We start from the raw sequence: 18,577 nt of genomic DNA on the forward strand, positions 1-18,577 counted from the left end.
ACGGGTATGATTCAAGTCTAACTATGTGAAATGTTTGCAATGGGATGGACGAACTGTTTGTTTTGGACCAACCACCATCCCAAGTTGTTCTTACATGTGAGGTTTGATGGTCCTGTATGCAAGATATGGTCTGGATAAGGATTTACTGTTATGTGCAGTAGACCATGAAAAGTAGGTCACAGTGACCTAGTAATAGTATGTGGTACACCACCATCCCAAGTTGTTCCTACATATGAGGTTTGATGGTCATGTATGCAAGATATGGTCCGGACAAGAAAAAGTTAACAGACTGATGGATGGACGGACAATGCCATACCATATTACGACCCACCATAGATGGGCATATAAAAATATGTTGTGTACTAAAATTAGTACCAGTTGATGCATTTTGTTGTCATGTATGGTGGTACTGCTTTAAAATATATTTTGTAGGTGGTAGCAGTTAATTTAATTTTGATCTGTACATGATGGGTATTATACATACTGCACCCCTCCCCACCATGTAATCATTTACAAAACAATCCTTTAATAACATCATGTATAAAATAACTTGAAATGTCAAGTATCACCAATACAACAATGAAGATGTTTGCTAGATGACAAATTGTGGTTGGATGTCAAATACATTTTACAAATCACAATTCTGATAAAAAAAACACCTCAGACTATGTACATGATTCCTCGAATGTACAAATTGACATTTCAATTCCATCACAGAAAATTAAACCTAGTTCCCACAAAATTCTAACCCTAGTCGCATGATCACATAAAATACACTCATTCAGTATTTATAACATAAATCAGCATATGTGCTGTGTACCTTGCAACCATTAGTAAAAATCTTGTCTGTGCATTCATGCAGTATACTTCTGACATTTTTAATCTTATAGCAAATATAATATGTATCAAACACATTTATGCACCCATGTCTAATTAATTAATTAAAGTCCACTTTAAAAAACATTTTCCACACTTTTGTGACATGGATCACAACATACAAGATTAAAAAATATTTTCTCTTTCGGCACATTCCCGTAGGTCCAAACATCCAAACAGCCAATGGGATGGCTAAAAATCATCAAATGAGTCCTCTACTTCCTGCTCCAGTCATGTGACTGACACTTCCTTCTTTCTCCTGAACCAGACTAATATCCGAAGTGGAATATGCCTTTGTTTGATGTCAAGTTAAGTAGAAAGGAAAACTATTTAATAAACGATCATTCTTCTTAAAACACTACTCACTATTAACAATCTTTATTCAGCTACAGTTCCTCCCAGATTCAAGACATAACTTGATGTAACAATGGAAACATGTACTTCACTTGTCAATACTCGCTGTACTGCAATACATATTATAAAAAATATAATAATAACAAAAATTTATCACATACCTTCCAGTCTAGTGCATTAAAATAAACTAGCATAATAGTCCATACACCCAAGACCATGATACACGGTAGAAGATACTAGCATTCCGAATTTAGAATAAACAAAAAATTCTTTACATTAGTAATAAAAATCAACATGGACCAACAGATGTGACATGTGTTTAAGATTCATATTGGTAAACCACAGCACTATTTTCATGAGTTATTTGAAAGAGCACTTCTTAATACTACTAGTAAGTAGATCTTAGCACTTGCAATTCAAACAATATTAAACAGTAGACATGACTAAATGTAATAATGCCCACAAATACACACTATTTTAAAAAACATGAAAGGTAGGCCAATGGCATCTAACTTACAAATAACTAGTTTTAAATTTTTGCTTGTAACAAGGTACAATTCTAGTCTCGACAACATGTGGTAACTGAATAAATAATATGTAAAGTCCCAACTAATACTCTATTATTAGAAAAAAAACAATGGCAGTTTAAGCTTATCTGCACAGTAAAAAAATTCTTATGTCACCATTATCGGTCACACAAAGAGAGTTAGTTCTGAATGGTGTTTACAGAAGAAAACACTAATTGTCCAATACAACAAATCATGAAATATATGTATCCCATAACATATTAAAGATAATTTAGAAAAATGTGTTAATGAGACCCAATGGCTGTACAATGTAAGTTAACCCAAAAAGCTTTTGGAGTGTTAATGACATTATATAAATAATAAACTAACAATAATAGAATTATTGTTGTCAGAAATATCTATTTGGATTTGGGGGGGGGGGGGGGGAATGGAGAGAGACACACATGAAATACTTTGGTAATACTCCAGTCCCTGGTGCAAACAACAATACATATGACAAAAAACAATCAAAATATAAGCAAATTCATCAAATCTGAACACAGAGGTTTAAACTAAAACCAATTACAGCAATTTAGTGATCCTCATTTGAAAATAAGTAACTCATTTAACAAAACAAAATTATTGTCTTTTTGACAAATCTATTATGAAATATTTTTTATCAACTTCAAATTCAGTTTACATTTGGCAAACAGCAGCTTAAAGAAAGGATCTCACAACTCCGTTAAATATTGCAGTTTCCAACAATTGTCAACTTCATACTTTGTAGGAATAGCTGGTTTGGTAATACAAGTTTTTTTCTTTCTTCATCTTCTTGTGACCTTACTAACGGATAGATGGACAACAAAATAAGTGTTTTGTTTTTAAACTAACTAGACTACAATCACTTGAACCATTTACTGTAAATAAATATTTTAGTTCAAGCAATATTTGAAATGACATACAGGTAGTTAAGATAACTGCAATATATTCTATCTACTTATTACAATTAGTTCAGGGTTTGTTGGGTTTTTTTTTTTAAACAAATTTTGTATGTAAATAAATAAATCACTACAAGAATTCACCAGAATTATATGTCTTGACTACCATAAACGTTTTTGGTGCACTTTGATGAACATCCAAAGGAACAACTAAAAACTAAGTTTCATTTGTGAGAAAGTGATCTAAATGTAAAACTTTAAAGCAAAAGTTAACACTGACTCCACCATCGGAAAAGTAATAACTATATCTCAAATTTTTACTTTCGTAACACTAAGACAAAAATCGTACACAGACCTTCAGCACAAACTGACAAAATTACAAAAAACTATTTCAGCACATATACCCCGATACAAGAAACTAAATAAATTACAGTCGTCTCTGTACAGCAAACCAATACCCAGATTGCAACAATCATCATCAGTGTCCCTCTCAATAGATTTGCACATGATCAAAGACTTCACCTGCCTTTAAAGTAATCAAGATCGTCTTCTTTTTTTGCATAACTAGTGAATTGTATTTCTTGTGAATATATCAAATAAATCAAAATTATATTACGAGAAAATCAATAGAAAAATAGATGCTAAATGTCTTTTATAATTTAGTACTATAAAAAGCAAACAGAGATGTTATTCAACTGACCTACACAGAAAGGTGTTGTGTTCACTCAATATCCAGATGCCACACAACAATATCCAGATGCCAATAAGACCATTCATCGATTTATAGCTGGAGAATAAACTGATACATCTTGAGTTCACTACTAATTTTATACACTCGTAATACAAATAGTGCAAATCAGCACACAAAGTGGGGATGCACATCATACAACATTGCACATAACACGAGGAAATAGAGTACCCAAAGTAACACATTTAAAGCTCACAAAAAACAAATTGGGTAAAAAAAATATATTTTATGTTTTATAAATAATCTACGTTTGCAAGGTTGTACAGTAATTTATAGATGTTTTTTTCTGTTAGACAAGAAAGAAAAGAAAACCAAATATACAAACGAAATTAGTTTTATGTATGAAATGACGAAATAATATTAATGAAACTGAATGTGCATTAATTAATAGTAATTCTCCAATCTTCTGATATATTAACATCCGGTTTGCGAATTGTAAGAACTTTGTTTTCACTGTTAAAAGAATGCCCCAGTTCTATTGTGGAGCCATCTGCAAAGAAAAGAAAAAAAAGTCAAGAAAATTGATACAGAGGTTTATTTTAAAAAAGGTCAAATGGTTATATAAACTAATCTCAGTTTCCCCTCCTTAAAAATATATGAATAATATAATACATGGTTTTGTTGTTTCTTTCTTTACTCAGTGGTCACTGTACAATTATAGTTTATAATATTTAGATACAATTAATAAAAACCGTATATATAAAAAGTTAGCTAGTATTATCTTTAATATACTAATATACAATAACATACTTTGTCCTTTAATATGCAATACTGGATTTGTAGTTTTGATTTGGTATACGTAAAAATTGATAGAACCCTTTACATCAAAACTCAGTGTAATCATATCTACTCAATATCTGGTATGATTAACAAAGCAATAGTCCAGAGAGGGGCACAGACTGTAAGCCAACTTTTAGTCAGTTGACAAACAGTCCAAATATTATTTTTTAATTATATGTGTAACCTACGATAAAAACAGTGATATCCATTAGTGAAAGTGCTGTAAACTGATAATTCATTATTTTCCTGATGATTATGTAGCTGTTTTGGGAATACAATAAATCGTCAATTCAGTTGTTGGCTTAAAATTGACTAGTCTGTACCAGCTGTTAGTTTACATTCTCAATATTTTATTAAACAGTAAAATCAGGTGGAAAAACCCAATAGCAAATCACCTACAAATCAACTGAACTCTATAATGACAACAAAATTTATAAACAGCGAGTTGTAATGTTTTAAGGTTTAGTGTAGTCACCATATAAATATGGATAATTTTCATTTTAAAAAGAGAATACATAAACAAGAGTACACAACAATAAAAAGCTTGAAAGATCTTACCTGATTTTTTCAGAAAAATTTTATTTGGTGTTTTCTTGAAACCAGCTATAACAATTTTTTCTATCCATTCTTTTGTTGTGTATTTACTATTTCGATCAAAATTTCTGTAAAATAAAAAAAACAATTATTACAATGACAGATGTATACAATAGATATTATAAGACTGAATGTGCTCATTGTAACTAGGAGGTATGTCATAGTTCAGTAATAAAGCACTTGCTCGAGGTGTGATGGGTCACAGAATCAATCACTCTTGGTGGAACCATTAGACTTTTATTCATAACAAAGAGTATGTGTTGTCCTCTCAGTTGAAAACTACATATAAAACAACTTGCTAAACTGTTTTGACATGTCAATAAACATATTGTTTTCCTTATAATAATTAAATATCTTGAGGAAAGGAATAGCTTGTTTAATAACACACCTGTACGTTGTCAACCATCTACCACTGACAGTTATGTACCTGATATTTTTTATTACACAGAACAAAGCATTCTAAGGAATTAAATACCATCACCTACCATAGATTTGATTCCATGAACAAATAAATAATTTGTGATATAACATTAAGATTTTTTTTTTTTTTTTAAATCAATGACGGAACTACGAACCAAGTTTCAATATTCTAGGACATACTGTTTATGAAAAATGGACCTAAATATGAAAATAAAAATTGAAGCTAAACACAAAGTTGTCGCTATCAGAAAAAAATTACTTATATCACACCTTTTGACTTCAACAAGATGAGATACATAAATGGAATAAAGACAAACACAAAATTATACATAATTTATTTTTCTAACTCCTAGCTTAAAGGTTTGACTGCACTTCTTTCATAACTCATTTATTCCCATGATTTTAGCAGCAACAAATTTATACATACTGACTGGAAAAGTCAGCTGTTATCTCAGTGAGAAATCAAAGGATTACTTACTTGCTTTCTAACTGATTGTTTTCAAAAATTAATCCTCTATGAATATATTCTCTATTTTTATATTGGAAAGATCTGTAGTCATCAGCATATAAATGTCCTAAAGCTTTAGCCTGCAAAAAAACAAAAAACAATTACTACAATTATTTTTCATCAGTTGTGTATACAATATTCTATGCATATTCAACTGTTCAACCGAGTTGCCTGTAACAATATAATAAATCTAAAAACAATGTTAAAGGTTAAATTCATAATAAACTTATGAACTATTAGCTATGAGCATTGTGTGACTATAAGCTATGAGCTATACAGTGAAAATATATTTTACTGTATACTTTGCATTTTCAATAACAGGTAAACAAGTGCTATTCCTACTTTTGCTTTCATTTAAGTGCCGCAAAGTGTCTTACTAAATACGTTCCAAACTCTGTTCGAAAACGAGGATGATATTATCCATATATGACATCATTCTTAGTCACTTTCTGTACATCACTACATAGTTGCAGATATTGGAAAATCATAATAATTATGTCACTATTCAAGGATAATTAACTCAATGGTACTTTCCCCCTTTAGTCATAAAGCAATTTAATGTAAGATTTTAACTTCTTTTTTCATATAAAATTGGAACAGCCTTAATTAGAAACGAAAACATACACAATGTAATCTCCTGATATTTGACTATAATGTGGCAAAATATTTTGTGGTCTAGTTTTAACATTACTTTTTCACAAAGTTAACCTTTAAACCAGATAGTGTTGCTTCATTGCAGAAAATTATACTTGCTTCATAGTTGAAAAAAGGGGCACACAGACACACACACACACGCACACATACACCAAGTTACAAAACATGCATATTTTTAGGTCTGACAATAAATCCAAGACGATTCTTCGTCATGTAATATATTTTAATGTTCATAAACTATTTGGTGTTATTAGTTAAACGCTAAGCCAACAACTCAAGTATATACTCATTATTCTTGTTTACTTTACAACTAATAAAATCACACCACCACATAAGGGTATGACCTTATTAGAGCAGAGTAAATACCTGTTTGTCTAAACAAACTATAAGTGTAGATACATGTTTATCTAGACAAACTATAAGTATAGATACCTGTTTATCTAAACACACTATAAGAGTAAATACTTGTTTATCTAAACACACTAAGTGTAACTACCTGTTTAAACAAACTATAAATGTAAATACCTGTTTATCTAAACAAACTATAAGAGTAAATACCTGTTTATCTAAACAAACTATAAATGTAAATACCTATTTATCTAAACAAACTAAATGTAAATACCTGTTTATCTAAACAAACTATAAGAGTAAATACCTGTTTATCTAAACAAACTATAAGAGTCAATACCTGTTTATCTAAACACACTATAAGAGTAAAAGGATCTTGATATGAAAGTGTTGCTGATCTTCTTATTCTCATTTTTCTTGGAATAATAGTACCACCTCTTTGATAAACAGGAATCTGTAAATGCAACACAACTGTTACTGATAAATCACTTTCGATTGTACATCAGTCCTTACAGTGTACAATATACAGCGTAACATTCATAAGATGTTCATCGATGCAGGAAAAATGTGAAAATTATCACTGACCAAAAAATAATATGTTAAAATAACACCCAAACTAATATGCTGATTAAATTAACATATTATGTTTGCTAAAAATAGATTGTAAACAGATTGAGCTACAGGATATAGCTGAGCAAAATTCAATATTTAGTGTTTACACCAAACGAAAAGAAACGAAGAAAGATAATAAATCAGGTAGTGTACTGACTATTGTTTAGTTTATAAAGTTAAAACTTAATGATCAAACGGGAATATCATCTGAGCAATCGTGAATTTACACTTTGGTCTTAACCAATCCACCAAAATCCAATTTAAAGGTAATTGGGTTATTTCAAATGTTTTTACACTGCATATTAATTAAACATTAATGGCTTGTTTTCTTTGATCTCACTGGGTAATAAAACCAGAATTAACCGATAATTAACTGTAATAATACCAACCTTATTAAGAGGTGCGTCTATATTCTTCTCTTGTCCACCAGAAAACTGGGCATAAGTCTGTACATCATACCAAATCTGAAAATAAACAGTATTCAAAATGATTAAGAAATAATGTCAGTTAAATACATGTGTTTAAGACATCTTGAACTCCGAAGATTTGACAATAAAACTCTCAGTGAAAGACAATCACATACAAGCCTTCTGATACGTCCCTTCTGCGAACAGATTTATGTTTTAACCCCTGACTGGAGGTGGTATTCATAAACAGGTTTGACAATTTGTACATAAGGGATCAATCAATATATGAAAAGATTACATTCTTAATAAAGTTTCACAACATATAATGACACAAAATTCAATTTACTTTTTTCGGTAACAAACTTATGAAAACTTATCCACTAAAATCCTATAGCAACTCAAAAAAACATTAATTTTCGGAATACAAGTGAATGAGGACAGTTTCATGAACAGAGTTTGTTAAATTAACTTCCACCATTTAAAGCTGATTAACAACGCAGAAGATCAAGGATTACCAAGTACCTGATCTGATCCAGGGAAGTAGACGTTTGCTGTTGTAGCACCTTGTTCGGTTACAGGACGGACCAACAGTGCTGGACCTGAAATCATAAACACACCATTGATGAAAATACAACACAATTACATGTTACTTTTAAAAAATGTCTGGCTATTAACCAAACAATGAGAATAAAATATATACACAGGGCTGGTGATTTGAAAAATTTAATAGCCCTACTTTACTTTAAATTAATACAATTTTACTAAATAATAGTAATAATCAGATATGTCACCTGAAGAGGGAGATAGAGCTTAAAAACACTAACATTGGGGTTTGGGGTGAGGCAAAATATTCATATTTACAAAATAGACATTTGACAAAAAAAATTTCACTAGCCATCGGGCATGGCAATAGTAGTCATTTACTAGCCCAACATTGAATATCACTAGTCATGGGAGTAGGGCTACCATAATCCAGAAGCCTTGGTACAACTTGTACAGCTTTTTAATTAATATTCTAGAACCTTTAATGGATTTCAGCTCAAAATTATTAGTTCGTTCAAAAACAAACATATGATAATGGTAGCATTACATTAAGCATAATTACATAAAATTGATTAATTTATTATAGGAGATCTAAAACTTTTCTGGAGACAAGACAGTATATAGAAGGCCCAGGTGGAGGTAACTAAAAGAATAGACCAATGAACTAAGTAAACAGTCATGTTATCATTTGATTATACAGCTGTTGTATCGACAAAACATGATACATCGATGGACAGTTATTTTGGATGGACAGTTATTTTGAATTGTTTTTGTAGCCTCTTTGACAATGGTGGTTTACTTTGTACAGGAAAATAATGTATACTAATTTCTAGATTACTGGGATGGATATGAATGCAAAACACTGAGAAGCATGCCTGTTTTATCATTCTGCAAATGTTCGTCGATTTCTTGAGTTCGAAGACTAATACCTGATGTGACGTGTTAAGTATTATGTAACCACCGGCTCACAAGAGGGCGGATTCATTGGGATGGAACAAAATGGTTGTGCCCGTTATATATAATAGCTGTACGGTTTTATTAATTAAATATACCAATAAACATGTTGATAACAAGCAATAATATGTATTAAATATCGTTGAATATGCATACCAGTATAAAAGTCTTGCCCAATCATCCCTTTAAGTATACCCATTATGGAACACAAGTTAAAAATAAAAATATTATTATACATTTCACCAATTCTTCAACTTACCCAAGAGAAAATTATCATCAATGCCAAAGGTGGCAGTTTCCTCTGGAAATTCTACCCAAAGTGGCTGCATAATGGGCCGTCCATCTTTTTCAGCTAAGTAAAACTGAGTGTATAAATATGGCAGGAGTGAATAGCGGGCACGGATGGCATCCCGGACAATTTTCATGTTTTCCTCTGGAAGGAGATACGGTTCTCTGCGTTTTGTATCCAAGTGTGCATGAGCACGGAAAAATGGGTAAAATGATCCAGCCTGAAATGTAAGAAATGTCAAGCCATAATGCATTTACAACTTGCTTAATGTAATACAAGTACTGTCAGTTGTCATTGTCTCAATCTCTGTGATCTCCAAAACCCAGAATATCTCAAGGTTAAGGGACCATCATGTGGTTTGTTATGTTCATCAACAACTATTATGTTTATATCTAAAACCATCAATGTCTCAAACATTTTTGTTCAGTCCCTTTAACATAGAGATAACAAAGACTGACTGAATTTTAAAAAATATTTCTGGTTCTTGGGTTTGCATAAACATTAATTCCATAAACATACGATAAAAAAAAAACTGAAGTTGGTACACAGGACATTAACTGTCCCATTTTAATGCAGCCAGTCAGTCAGACAGCGAGATAAAAACATTTATTTATAATGGGAACACTCTCGTCTAATCCAATTACATTCACCTTGAACCATTTGGTGGACAAGGCATAAAAGTAATAAAAGCAGTTTTGAACTGGAGATAAAAAAAAAACTACCCAAAAACAAACATTCCCCTTCCAATGGACATAAATTATTTCATGTCATCTTCAAGATATATACTGCTTAAGTAAGAGATACTGTTACATAACTATCATCTACAAACCTGATACCAACGAGTCTGAAGCTCAGCATCTGGGTTTTTAAAAAAGCCACCAATATCTGCGCCTGAAAATGTTATTCCTGCAATATTCAGTGACAGAATCATTGGTATCGATATTTTCAGATGTGACCACTCTCCCATGTTGTCACCAGTCCACACAGCACCTGGAAAAATATATATATTCTGGAGTTAAATAAGAGAAATAGCTTTTTTCCCCCAGTACTAAATATCTAGAGGTTTTACACTGACTATAGAACTCTAATCTGTTCTAATTGAATATATATTGCGATTTATTTTATCAAATAAATTTTAAAGGGTAAACAAATGACAAAAATGAATGATGTTTAAAGAATATTTGTAATTTTGTGCCGATGATCACGTTAAGATTTGAGAACAGACCTGACCACCTTCTTCAAACAAGATTCACTGAAGTGCAAGACAAATTATGTTGCAGATTCTCATCCCTGCATGTGACTAAAAACCCAGATAAAACAGTTCAATAAAATACATTGTTACCATATTTCTGTGAGCCAGCGAAGAAAGCTCTCGTTAACACAAAGGGTCTGTCCCTGCCTCCCGATCTGAGCACTAGTCCATCAGCAGTTGCCTTTTGCTGTAAAGAAAACCAAATCCAATATGATTGTAGACCACCTCCCAGACTACTACCATAACACAATATTTATATACTTCATGTTCTTTGAAAATTTCAAGAGAAAACGGCAACAGTCAAAATATTCAATTTCGTCTCAGATGACTCCAAATCTGTAATTAAAATTATTCTCGTTTTTGAAACTCAATATATCATTTTCAATGCAAATCAGATTATAGTATGTATGTAGTGAGTGTAAATCAAGTTGAATAAAATTACTGTAAAAAAAAAGAAAAAAGAATATTGACCCACATACTTTTTATCTAATACAGATAAACATATGTTAATGTCAGTAATCTGTATTGAATAAATTATCAGTATAATAACAGACCTGTCAACCCTCCCGGATTCCGTGGGAGTCTCCCGGTATTTGATAAAATATCCTTTCACCTGTGCGGGAGACAGTTTCTCCTGTTAAATGACATTTTTGTAAGCATAAAAAAAAATCCTCTTTTGTCAAAATAACAGAAGGGAAGTAACTCTGCCTTTTTTTTCTCATTCGGAAAATGTCGACTACTTTCAGTTTCCGAGAATGTAACAGGCCAAATTGTCCCGACTGTTTAACCTTTGCCGAAGTGAGAATTGTGGGATAGCCTATTTATATTGTTAAAAAAGCACATGGAGTTTATAAAATGACGTGTTATTATAATGTTTGTTGTCATCGTAATGGCTACGAAGCGTGTTGCCGCTAATTCAACAGGCTGTGTATTGACATTCAGTGTTGCCATATAAAAAAACAAAACTATCCAATTTAGTTCTAATAACACCTCTGAATTGTAAAATGTCTTCCCACTGGATTACATAATGCAACTATGATGAATCTGAACTGCCAGACTCCTGAGTTGACAGCGATACACACGATGCATGTTAAAATCACATGTCACAGCAAGACAACGAAAAGACCAATTAGCTGTATAAACATACTTGTGTCAGTTAATTTTGTATGTTTGTGCGGTAAAATGTTGGTTATAAGGATACACTTCAAGAAATTATTTTGTACAATTAAAAAAATGTTGTTTGACATTGACATAAAGTTACTCACGGAAATGGGTATAATTCCGGTATATTTCACACGATGTCCGTAATGAGGTTTTACTTACGATTAATGAAAATACAATGTTTATTGCATCATTATAATGATTTTAAATAAGTACCACGCCACCGTTCCTCATTATAGTAAAAACTGAATATTAATTTATAAGATTTATATAAATTTGTTTTTGGTACTTAGGTACACTAACCACAAATGATAATGTAACGCAACCTGTAACGCTGTAAGTGTAATACCGTAAATGTACTAATTAAATTTATTTTTTCTTGTTCATGTTCTTAACATTTTTGGATAAAAAAATTTTTTTTTTTTAAATATGTTTTAAATCATAATATTTAAACTTAAAAAAAAATAAAAAATAAAAATGCAAAGATCTAAGGTTAGGAAGTATATATGACATTATAAAGTATTCATATAACTTATTGTAATAATGTTTTTTTTTTAAATCTTGCGATTTTGGGTTAAATTGTGTGAATTTAAAAAATCTCCTGCTTTTTCAACACACACCTCCTGCTTTCTCTTGACTAAAGGTTGACAGGTCTGTATAATAATAATAATAATAATGATAATGAATGTTTGACAGTTTATATTAAGAATACAAAGCCAGACATAGTTCAATAGGCCCAGAGTAGTATACAAGTCAACACAGGTCAAATAATGGTGTCAGGACATAAATTTAACACGGTTAAAGACAATTATTGGGAAGTAAAGGTGCCAAACCACCATTAATTACTCCATGCAGTTCAACATAATTTCTATGTCAGAATATATTCTGTGAAAAATCCAACATTATCGAAAGGGTCATGTGACTACTAACAAGTATCATGTAAAAAATCAACATAGGTCGACCATGAAACCTTTCTGTCAGCCACCCTCATGTGTTGCTGTTATACAAGTGGCATCATATCACTACTTGTAATCATCAAAGAAAGATTTCAAAAGGCGTATCAGAATTTTGTAGTATTTTTGTTTTATGAGGAACCGGACTATATTAAGCTGCTACAGCAAGTAACGACACAAGAAATGTGGTGTGTTGTCTAAAGGAACAAGCTTCAAACAGGTAAATATCAAAAATGGTTTGAGAATAGCTGAAACAAATAGCAAGAATTAAAGGGGAACCCTTTAGGAATAGTGTTTACTGTTTGTAATAACAGCGTACAATCACGTATTAAACAAAAATCATTAAAATCTTAAATGGTAGGAACAGAACATATTAAAATTAAATATATTACTTGAAAACTATTACACAAACAAGGTACCCAACAGATAACATTAACTAAAAAGTAACATTGAAAAAACCCTAATGAATGCTAGTGCTACAAAAATCCACCACAAAATATCTAGATCTGAGCTGATCCACAACATTTGAGATGCATATACAAAGTACCCTCTAAACATTTAGGAAAGTGTGCTACTGAACAAAAACATAAAATATATTTGCCCCCCCCCCCCCACTTCCCCAAAAAGAAGAAAGAAACAAAAGATTAGGGTTTGAAAGCATTCAGGATAAAACAAAGCAAATTTACCAAATAAGCAACACACAAATACCTAGGGGTGCAACAAAAAAGACACTTACAAATTAAAAGGACACACTACTATATCGTAAAGCCATCATAGGCTATGATGTCACTATGGTTTTATGATATAGCAGTGCTAAGATAGCTTCGAAAACATGGGCCCCAACATAAAGTAGTTTTATCAAACCAAAGTACTAGACCCCATTCTGATGGCAGACTACTGGCAACAGACCTCTCGTTTCTTATACTGCTGTCAACCAGGTTACCAGTCTTAAACAACAGCAAGAGCATTGTTGTCATGTAATGTCCTGGAGGTTTTGGAAATAACAGGCTAATACTGATGACGGAGGGAGGAAAATCTCTGTAATGAATACTTTAAATATTTTTAACAGTGCACATGAAGATATTTTAAGAATATTTGGCTCCATTTCCAACACAAATAAATCAGCCCACATAGCATCACAGATTAGTGTAAGCTGCGGCAATTACAAGGTGGACACCTTTAACAAAGCAGATTTATTTGCTCAGCGTTCCAGGATGAAACGGGCAAAAGCAGTATGATAATGTCCATACCACGTAGAGACCAAACAGATTATGAACATCTCGGTCTTCCCAGCCACCATAATGTAGAGTGTCTTTAGGAAAGGTAACTTCTGGTCCCTGAAACACTGAAGGTTCGTTCATGTCATTCCAAACCCACAGGTCAAGACTCGCACCAGGCTGTACGTCTAGAGCAAACATATCGGCCCACCATTTTCGTACAGCTGGGTTTAAGAAATCCGGCCAACTCGCCATGCCTATAATGGAAAGGTAAACACAGACTTATACCTACCACATATAATCCATAGATATTATGAACATCTCGATTCTCAACGCCCCCATGATGTATGAGATCTTTAAGAAATGTAACTTCCGGACCGTTAAAAACGGACGGTTCGTTCATGTCATTCCAGACAAAAAGGTCAGGGGTGGACCCAGGTTGAGTATCATAAACAAATTTGCTGGCCCACCACTGCTGGACATCTGGGTTGATGAAGTCTGGCCAGGCTGAGGTTCCTAGAAGAGCAACAGGAAGATACAAGTTATTAAAACAACACTAAAATCATGTCTTTTGAAACTAATAGATTTACTATATAGAAAGTTTTTCCCACTCTGTTCAATAATGTAATAACACTATATACTGATACATATTTTTTCACTATTAGAGCCATTTTTGAGAACTGAAATCATTTCCATACATCTCAAGTGTTTATGGTTTTCAGAGTGTTTTTAATGCCACAAAATGCATTTTTCACAGTTGTGAAAAATGGCTAGAACGATAATAAAAAAGTGAAACTTGAGAACCAGTTATGTTAAGAATAATTATAACTGGTTTCCATTGTATCCTATTTTATCCTATTACTCACGAAATTACATGCAATTTGAAAAGAAGGGTAACACGTGAATTTGTTTAAAAAAGAGGGCTTTAATTTTTCTCTTGCCTTAAAATGTTTTACATATGGAAAAGTGGAAATATTGGCAGACAGAAAATGTTTTATTTAACAATGCACTCAACATGTTTTATTTACAGTTATATGGTGTCAGACATATGGTTAAGGACCACACAGATACTGAGAGAGGAAACCCGCTGTCGCCAGTTCATGGGCTACTCTTTTTGTTTAACAGCAAGGGATCTTTTATATGCACCATCCCACAGACAGGATAACACATACCACGGCCTTTGATATACCAATCGTGGTGCACTGGCTGGAACAAGCAATAGCCCAATGGGCCCACTGATGGGGATCAATCCCAGACCAACCGCACATCAAGCAAATGCTTTACCACTGGGCTACGTCTCTCCCTATTGGCAGACAAGTAGATTTTTAGATGTACTTGTCCTGAGTACAAGTGAAATTGTTTTCTTATTTCTATCACTGTTTCACAACAAATAAGGTTATGGAAAATAGCTCTAGTGTGTTTTTAAAAGGTATTTCATTGTTTCAATGTTACAAATTCCTGTTTCATTTTTACATGTGTTACAGGTTTTTAGATTAACCAAACTTTGCGTCTATTATTATGGGATCAAACTAGGGTAAACTTGCGACTTCAGTGAAAAAGAATGCACCTGAATGTTGCAAGCATTTATTGCATAATTTTTTATTTTGAAAAATATTAAATGATTAATATCACATAAATATATACACACAGTATTTGTGTATTTTTACAATTCATTTCAGTTGAAAAAAACCCCATATATGAAAAGTTTAATCTCTCACAATTTAGCTAAACAACAACAAGGAAAGAATGATTGCTTGTAATTACTTCCTTACATTTGTCAGTTATCACAGCATACATCCAGCAGTTACCAAGTGGAAACCATAACCTGAGGTGATGTTTAATACACATCCACATGGGAAAACATACACATGCAGAGGTTTGCTTAACAAAAACAAAGGTTTACTTGACAAAACAAAGTACTCCATCAACATGAAAAGTAACACAAACATACAGACAATAAAAATGTATACTACTTATTGTATATTATTTTCAGTGCTATACCATAACATATCCTGGAAAGCATGTTTTGGATTTTCACCTTGAGGTTGATATTTTCATGGGACTGCCCTTATCAGCAATGAAAATTGATTTGCATCAGTGTGTAATAGTGATAAGATTCAAACAAGAGATGTTAAAGACGTTGCAACTTTGTCAATAAATATCATATTTTTGTAATTATCTTTACAAACCTATTGTTTCAACTAAAATACAATTATTGCAAACTACAGAAGATAAACATTCACTTGTAATAATACTTATCTAAACCACAAGCAGATGCTTTATTGCCATTAAACGTTTTCTTAGTTTTTTAAATTATTATTTCTTTATGTCTTTTTCACCGACTACAAGAAGCTAATTACAATGCTCATAAATTTTTATTTCATCACAGTATATTAGTCTATTTTCATCTTTAAAATGGTCATATCAAACTGTAGTATGCACATGTGTAATGAGGCATATATATCGTCCAGGAAACAGTCGACTGGCTAACAGCTCCTGTCGACACTGCCATCTGTTGTTGTCTGCCTTGTTACATACACTCTAAACAGCATGAGTATACACAAGCATATAAAATTAGAAAATAAAAAATGTTCTTCTTAAAAATGTCTCACCTGGCCAACACCATCCTTCGTAATCACTTCCATCTTTGTTTTTCACAAAATAGCCTTTAGACTTGGCATCAGTGTACACATCATAGCTGTCATCCTTCTTCAGATGGGGGTCAACGATTATGACCATTTTACGACCTTTGGATGAAAGCTTGCCAATCATATCTTTAGGATTTGGAAATTTGTCATTTGCCCAAGTAAAATATCTGCAAAATATTAATATAAATAAAAGTTATTAATAATATAAGTACTGTGATAAATGACATATTCATTGTAAAGACCCTCATATTTATTAATAATTTCTGGAACAAATTTATGGGCAACTGTGCAAGATATTTCTGAATATTAGTGGTTAAGATTGATTAAGTACAGGAAAAGCATTGGAGAAGAAACAATTTGCAATCACATAGGCTACATTTTTATTGACAATGGAAGGAAGGATATGTTTTAACACATTTTAATGATGGTTATAGGACATCAGACTTATGGTTAAGGACACAGTTAATGAGGCAGGAAACCTGCTGCCACTACTACATGAGCTACTCGTTTCAATTAGTAGTAAGGGATCTTTGATCGTGGTTGCTCTCCTTAATTGCCCTTGTATCACGAAAATTAGACATTGCTGACTGCAAAAAACATAGAAGCCCATCCCATGTTATATATGTGTCCTTAATTGAGATTATTTTATATTTTAAATGGGGACGATCATAAGGTTTGGCAAAACAATTTATGAAAGTTTTTGTATATTGATTTTTAGTAACCAGATTTGCCGTGTCCCTCAGAAATTAAAATTCGACCTCTGCACTAACAACATTCCTCCCCTATTTGCAAAAATGGGATGTTTGTATACTTTCAAGACAACATATCAAAGCAATTGCAAAATACCAATGAGTTAACTCAGAGAGACTTGATACCATTTACTGTGATCATTAATCCAAGTAAACATTAATCACCTTTTGCCATCTGTGTGTTCAATGTCCAGCCACATGACATCAAATGGAATGTCTGCCTTGTCCATGTTTTCCTCTACGCTGAAATAAAAAAGAATACTTGGTTTTATAGTCCATTTGCATGAAAAGTGAACTGATGAATTGGCATACAACTATAATGAATAAAGTTAAAATTAATAGAAACATTTATTATTTAGTTTTAAACCCATATTTAAGTGTAAATAAATGTTTCTTTACAAATTATCATCAAATTGCATAGGCTAAATCTTATTTTAAATTGGAGGTATGAAGTCAACTGATGGAACAGCCAACGTAGAAGAATACACAGTTCTACGTTTAGTCTCAGTGTACTGCATTATCGATTACTTCGATAGCAATGCAGTAAAGGCAGTTCTAGCTTATGTCTTCAGCCCCTGTATTAAAAATTAGATTAATCTATATAATTTGCTGGCAATTTGTTAAGAATGAAGAAAACTTGAAGTGTTTTCTCTTTTTTAGATACTTCACCTGTCCTCAACACAAATTCATGTTCCCCTGCTGGTAGTAATCTGGTTCGAACATACAAACAGCAAATGGGATGGCCTTTAAACTTTCTACTGTATGCTCCCTCTTGTTCTGGTCACGTGACTAACTGCCTTCTTTTTCCTGAGTGAATCGCACAGAAAATTGGAAGCGGGGAGGCCTGGGAGGGTATAAACCCTTGAGGACAGGTGAAGTATCTTAACAAAGAGAAAACTCCCCTGGTTTACTCCATTTGTTTTTCCTCTTCACCTGTCCTCAACACAAACACAGCAAACAGAAGGCGATGGGTTCCATACTCCAAAGATGCATTTGTCTTCTCTCCATAGACCAGTCATCTTCATAAATCAAGGCTAATATTCGTTCCTCGTATTCAGCCTTGATA

At 32.5% G+C, this 18,577-nt stretch overlaps 1 protein-coding gene across 3 annotated transcripts in view; it reads right to left on the minus strand.

The window, feature by feature from the left end:
* Positions 1-232: 232 nt before the first annotated feature.
* LOC121371062 (neutral alpha-glucosidase AB-like) overlaps positions 233-18,577 on the minus strand; it is a 55,652-nt gene continuing 37,307 nt past the window's right edge. For all 3 annotated transcript variants that reach the window (XM_041496689.1, XM_041496688.1, XM_041496687.1), the window contains exons 12-23: positions 17,677-17,754; positions 16,727-16,929; positions 14,407-14,630; positions 10,874-10,970; positions 10,361-10,521; positions 9,502-9,751; positions 8,268-8,344; positions 7,728-7,802; positions 7,067-7,180; positions 5,695-5,804; positions 4,761-4,864; positions 233-3,912 (exon numbers count right to left, since the gene is read on the minus strand). In XM_041496689.1, coding sequence (XP_041352623.1) covers positions 3,803-3,912; positions 4,761-4,864; positions 5,695-5,804; positions 7,067-7,180; positions 7,728-7,802; positions 8,268-8,344; positions 9,502-9,751; positions 10,361-10,521; positions 10,874-10,970; positions 14,407-14,630; positions 16,727-16,929; positions 17,677-17,754 — 1,603 coding nt within the window. In that variant the 3' untranslated portion in view covers positions 233-3,802. The remainder of the gene's footprint in view (positions 3,913-4,760; positions 4,865-5,694; positions 5,805-7,066; positions 7,181-7,727; positions 7,803-8,267; positions 8,345-9,501; positions 9,752-10,360; positions 10,522-10,873; positions 10,971-14,406; positions 14,631-16,726; positions 16,930-17,676; positions 17,755-18,577) is intronic.

This window comes from Gigantopelta aegis, chromosome 4 (genome assembly GCF_016097555.1).
Source record: "Gigantopelta aegis isolate Gae_Host chromosome 4, Gae_host_genome, whole genome shotgun sequence".
Classification (NCBI taxonomy): domain Eukaryota; kingdom Metazoa; phylum Mollusca; class Gastropoda; order Neomphalida; family Peltospiridae; genus Gigantopelta; species Gigantopelta aegis.